Genomic DNA, 5,240 nt, shown 5'->3' with positions numbered 1-5,240 from the left:
TTTTCTCCCTTGATGTCTTGCCAGGAAAACTGAGGTTCCGGGAACCAGCCCTTTGCAGTGCACACAAGCTGGAGTCCACTTTCCACAGATCCGTCCATGTGGATGTAAGGGTCAGACCCCAGACCTGCGGTAGAAAGACACAGCCCTGAGTCCAGGAGCCCATGGAGGCACAAATCACAGAGCTGGGAGTCCAGTGACCTTGCTCATAGGGAGAGAGCAGAACTTCAAGGCTCTGGGGAGCAAAAGGTGGCCCAAAGTCCTCCTCCCATTCAAACTGGAACTCACATACACTTTATACCTTAGTCTGGATCTTTAAATTCTAGCATATGAGCAGTATTTTCATTCAGACTCAGACAGGAAAATAAGAGTTACATAATGACATTTTGCTTCTGTCTCTAGCACTGCAAACTAAGATTTGTTACAATTTATTCATGAACTCCCTTGTGCCACAGACTTGGCCTTTTTCATAATATTATTGTGTCAGGCACTTGGACATGTTGGATGATATCTTGACTCCAATTTAAATAGAATATTTACTGTAAAGTGAGATCTTTTCTCCAGAGAGAATATTCTTCCCATTCCTTTTGTTGGTGGTTGTGACTTGGGGAAGAAAACAGATAACCTGGGGTATGCAAAATGGGAAGTCTCATGAGGACTTTCTGTATCTAAGTATTCCATTCCATGGGAAATGTTTTTGAGAATCCGAGTTTTGTATAATCATGAAGTTCTTTCTCTATTCAACACAACTCTCAAACCCAAACAAAGGAGATTCTATTTTCCATAGATGACAATTTTGTCTCTACCACTTGCTGAGAACAGAGACCGATTTTCTTCACCCAGAGCCTTAGAAATGCATGGTTTCTTTTCAGATGTCCCTGAAAGTGAAATGCCTTGGTACGGGCCCTCCCAACTCCATATCTCAGAAGTTTGTGGATTCTTTTCATCCATCTTGAGTCAACTTGAACTTAATAACAGTAATAATCACACATAGGTGTTGAGAAAAAGAAGGTGTTGGAGATCAACCTCGTAGGGGAGCAAAGAAGAGAGCAGCATCAGCTAAAGAGGTTAAATTCTACTTAGAACAATTTTCCTGATAAGGTAAATGGATTTGCCTAATTTTTTCTTCTGGGCTTCCCTGGCGGCTCAGTGGTAAAGGTAAATCTGCCTGCCAATACAGGAGATGTGGGTTCAATCCCTAGGCTGGGAAGATCCCCTGGAGAAGGAAATGGCAACCCACTCCAGTATTCTTGTCTGGGAAATCCCATGGATAGAGGAACCCGGCAGGCTACAGTCCACGGGGTCACAAAAGAGTCAGACACGACTTAGTAACTAAACGACAACAGCAATTTTCTCTTTAGCACATGAAGTAGTTACTCCTGCCAGGGAGCCATATGATCCATTACTTTCAGATATTTGTTTTTCCACAGAGTGATCCTTTCTTCAGTGCGATTTATTTCTTCCAACCCCTTCCTGCTTTGCTAACACAAAAGCATCATGCAGGTCCTTGCCACTCACAATGGGTATGTCTCCAAACCGTCTGTGAGCCCCAATTTCACTGAACACTAGTATCCATAATCTCCATAAAAGCACAATGTTCTTAACCTCTGCTGTCTCATCATTAGCTTTTTAACTGAAGGCAGTGTTACTCAGACAGTGAGTTCACATCTCAGTGACTGTGTATTTGAGGCTGAGCACAGAGTCAGACACGACTGAAGCGACTTAGCAGCAGCAGCAGAGAACAGAGATGCAGGGCTTGTCAACTAGACTCGCTCACACAGCAGCTGACTTGCCTTTGCACACTAACCCGTATGGCATGAATTCTTGCCTCAGCAAAATTGCTAATGACTACGTGTCATCAATTTTAAATAATCCTCAAGAATAGCCAAAATTGTCTAAGTTAAACTTGGGGAAATTGTTTATAACTGAGCTCACTTTAAAGCCTACAGAACCACTTGCCTCCAAAAGAATCAGAAGACTGGACATCAGCAATTGCCTCCATGATTAAAAGAGAATTGTTCAACTGGAAATGAGCTTAATGCAAGTTAATATACCTCGCCTTCTGAGAGCCTGTGTCTTTCCCCAGATACTCACTGGCTACTTGGAGTAGCAGGCTTGTTTCTGCAAGGTAGTTGTCATCTTTGACACGACACCAGTACTGCCCATGATCAGATGGCTGGAGGCTGTGAATCTTCAGAGACACGCTTCCCTCAGTGATGCCGTCTTCTATCCACTCTACCCGGCCTCTGTACTCCTCCATCTGTATCTCCGTTACTTCATCTCCATCCCGATACAAAAACACAGGAGTGCTAGGCTCCGAGCGGTACCACCTCACTTCCATGTGCATTGCGGTCCTCTTGGGAAGGAGTTGACAAGTGAGGAGGGCATCTTCCCCGACCATGGCCAGGATAGGATGGGCAGAACCCGTCACTCTGAAGTCATCTACAAAAGAGTGACACAGAGGAATCGGGAGATGTCACCTGAAGGAGCAATACGATTGCTTTGGGATGTCTCCTGTATCAAAACAGAGGCACCTGGAGGAGGGGAGGTTTTATTTTCAATGTTTTAAAGAAATCCAGCCATTATGATATGTATGTTTGGTGGTTACAGAGACAATCTTGTGTACTGAAAATAGCATGTAATTAAAAAACCTGAGTACGAGTGCTGAATCAATCACTTACCAGATGTGTGATTTGGAGAGAAACCCATTGTTCTCGAGAAATTGATTTGCAATCTCAATTTCTTCATCTTTAAGATTAACAATTACCACCTCTACACTGCTTTTATTCTCAAATAAGTTAAAGTGTAAACTGATTTTCTAGTTGAAAACTTTATTAGTTAGTGGCTTATTTTATATTTTACAGTGATTTATTTTATAGTTAGTAATTTCACAGAGGATGAGACAGTTGGATGGTATCACTGACTCAATGGACATGAGTTTGAGCAGACTCAGGGAGATAGTGGAGGACAGGGAAGCCTGGCATGTTGCAGTTCAGGAGGATGTAAAGAGTCAGACATGACTTAGTGACTGAACAATAACAATTTCACTTCAGTGACTGACATTGTAATCACTTTTCCTAAATTTTAGGTAATAGATTTATTCAATAGATTTTTAGGCTTTTCAGAATTGTTCTTGTCTTGTCCTAAGTAATGAACTGGATTTGTTTTGTTTTGTTTTTCTCTGAAATAGGCAAGATTCCAATTACTAGGGCTATGTAAAATGCAGCTTTTGCAAGGATATTTTTGGCAGATTTAAGGCAGTGATTAGTATAAAGAGTTCGAGCCTTTTGATAAAATTTTAAGTCATGTTTGACTTCTTTGTTATCTACAAATTGAAGAGATGTTTCATAATTCTGCATGTTCCTATACTTCCTAATTTCATGTCATGTATATTATGTTTTTTTCTCATCCTAAAATATTCCAGGGCCAGTTGCACTTTCTCTGTGCAGATCCAAAACTCCTAAGAAGGAACTTCATCTTGTTGAGTTGTTGTTCAGCATCAAGTTGATGGTGCTCACTATGGAACACAGGTGGATATCTGCTGGTATTCTGTGTTGATGAAATCTGAACATAACACTAGAATGCAAGTTGTGCCATCTGGGTGAATTTTACAGCTTAGGAAAGTGCATCACTAGAGAGGAAGGCAGCCTCACCACATCATATAGCTCCTGGCAGCCTCTGTCTGCTGCTGCTGCTGAAGTCGCGTCAGTCGTGTCCGACTCTGTGCAACCCCATAGACAGCAGCCCAACAGGCTCCTCTGTCCCTGGGATTCTCCAGGCAAGAACACTGGAGTGGGTTGCCATTTCCTTCTCCAATCATGAAAGTGAAAAGTGATTCTGATGTCCTGTGCCATGATTTTTTCCCATCTTGTCATCCTGCATTTTATTGGGGGTTCTGATGCTACCCACTGACTTTGACTTTTCACAATCTGTTTTCAAGTTACAATATTTCAACCAAGAAAATTCAGCTACCGAGATTTCCAAGCCCATTTCACGAAACTCTCCTTCAAGTTTATTTCCATGTATTTTCACACTGTTTAATTTACGGTAAGAAGCAGCCCCCTTTCTTGCCCTGCAAGAGTTATCCTGAATAGAAGCAGGAGAATGAATGACTCACCGTGTTCCAGGTGCTGATTCAAGTGTTTTTCATGTACAGCCTCATTTAATCTTAAAGCCCATGTGAGCCTATGAGATACAGTTAGGTTGTTATTCTTATCTTAAGGATGAGAAAACTAAGGCAGAAGGTATTCAAGTAACTTTCCAAACATAACACAGCTGGAGGAGAAAGAGGTCTTTGTGGAACACAAGGGCTTTGACCCCTGGATCCCCACTCTTAATATTATACTAGCTCTTTTGAATTTGGAAGTCATCACCCAGACTGGACCTCTGAGACGCTGGAATATATGGTAAAGGGAAGAAGAGCATCCTACCTGATTGCTTCATGCTAAGAAGCATAAAGAAGAAGGAGGCAAACACACCAGACAGGCTGTATCCAGGAAGCTCCACCATCCTCCCTGGGGTAAACACAAGAGAAAATACAACTGTACCTAAGTGTGGCTGTAATACACAAGCGCTTCTGTGGTTTCCAGTGGTTATGGAGACATAACAGGGAAGCAACATCAACATCTTCCACAATCAAATGATGAAATGGGCTTGGCTCCCTTTCTCTGCTTTTATCCATCATTTCCAACCTCTTACTTACACTGTTGTACTTTAGGCTATTTGGGGCACTTAAGGTAGACTTCTGATTGAAATGAAAAGATCTTTGGGGCTAAAGGGACAACGATGCTTTGATTACAAAAAGTCTCCTTAGGTCCATCTATTCTGAGCATGCAGAATTAGAGAGCATTCAATTACTTTTTCTCACCCCTCCCCTTTCAGTTTGTCCTGCAAAGTCCTTCATCTCTACAGTCTCCTGGGTGTAAAGGAAAGAGCAAGAAGGCATCATAAGCAGGACTCTCACCAGGAGAACACAGGGGCAAGGGGATGCCTTGTAAAGTAAAGAAAATAATAGTGGAAACGGTGATACAGAAGAAGATGACCAAGGAAATGACCTTCAATAACCTTTCAGTATCATCTTTCTGTATCATACTGAAGACACATAGAAGTGAATAAAAGAAAAAGCCTAATTGGTAGAGATGGGCAAACTCAACACGCCCATTGTAACCAACAACATAAAAATACTTCCACACAGTTAAAATATTTTAAAACTACCAAGATTAAAATGCTAGATTTAGTTTTGG

At 41.7% G+C, this 5,240-nt stretch overlaps 1 protein-coding gene across 1 annotated transcript in view; it reads right to left on the bottom strand.

The window, feature by feature from the left end:
• The window catches only part of LOC104991468 (butyrophilin-like protein 2), a gene marked incomplete at its 3' end in the record, with an annotated part of 9,774 nt that extends 5,265 nt beyond the window's left edge, over positions 1-4,509 (bottom strand). The window contains 3 exon segments of the mRNA XM_010843959.1: positions 6-124; positions 2,092-2,439; positions 4,428-4,509. Coding sequence (XP_010842261.1) covers positions 6-124; positions 2,092-2,439; positions 4,428-4,506 — 546 coding nt within the window.
• Between the last annotated feature and the right edge of the window lie 731 nt (positions 4,510-5,240).

This window comes from Bison bison, unplaced genomic scaffold (assembly GCF_000754665.1).
Source record: "Bison bison bison isolate TAMUID 2011002044 unplaced genomic scaffold, Bison_UMD1.0 scf7180017847812, whole genome shotgun sequence".
Lineage (NCBI taxonomy): Eukaryota > Metazoa > Chordata > Mammalia > Artiodactyla > Bovidae > Bison > Bison bison.
Note: the sequence above shows the minus strand (reverse complement) of the source record. Positions and strands in the feature narration are given on the sequence as shown.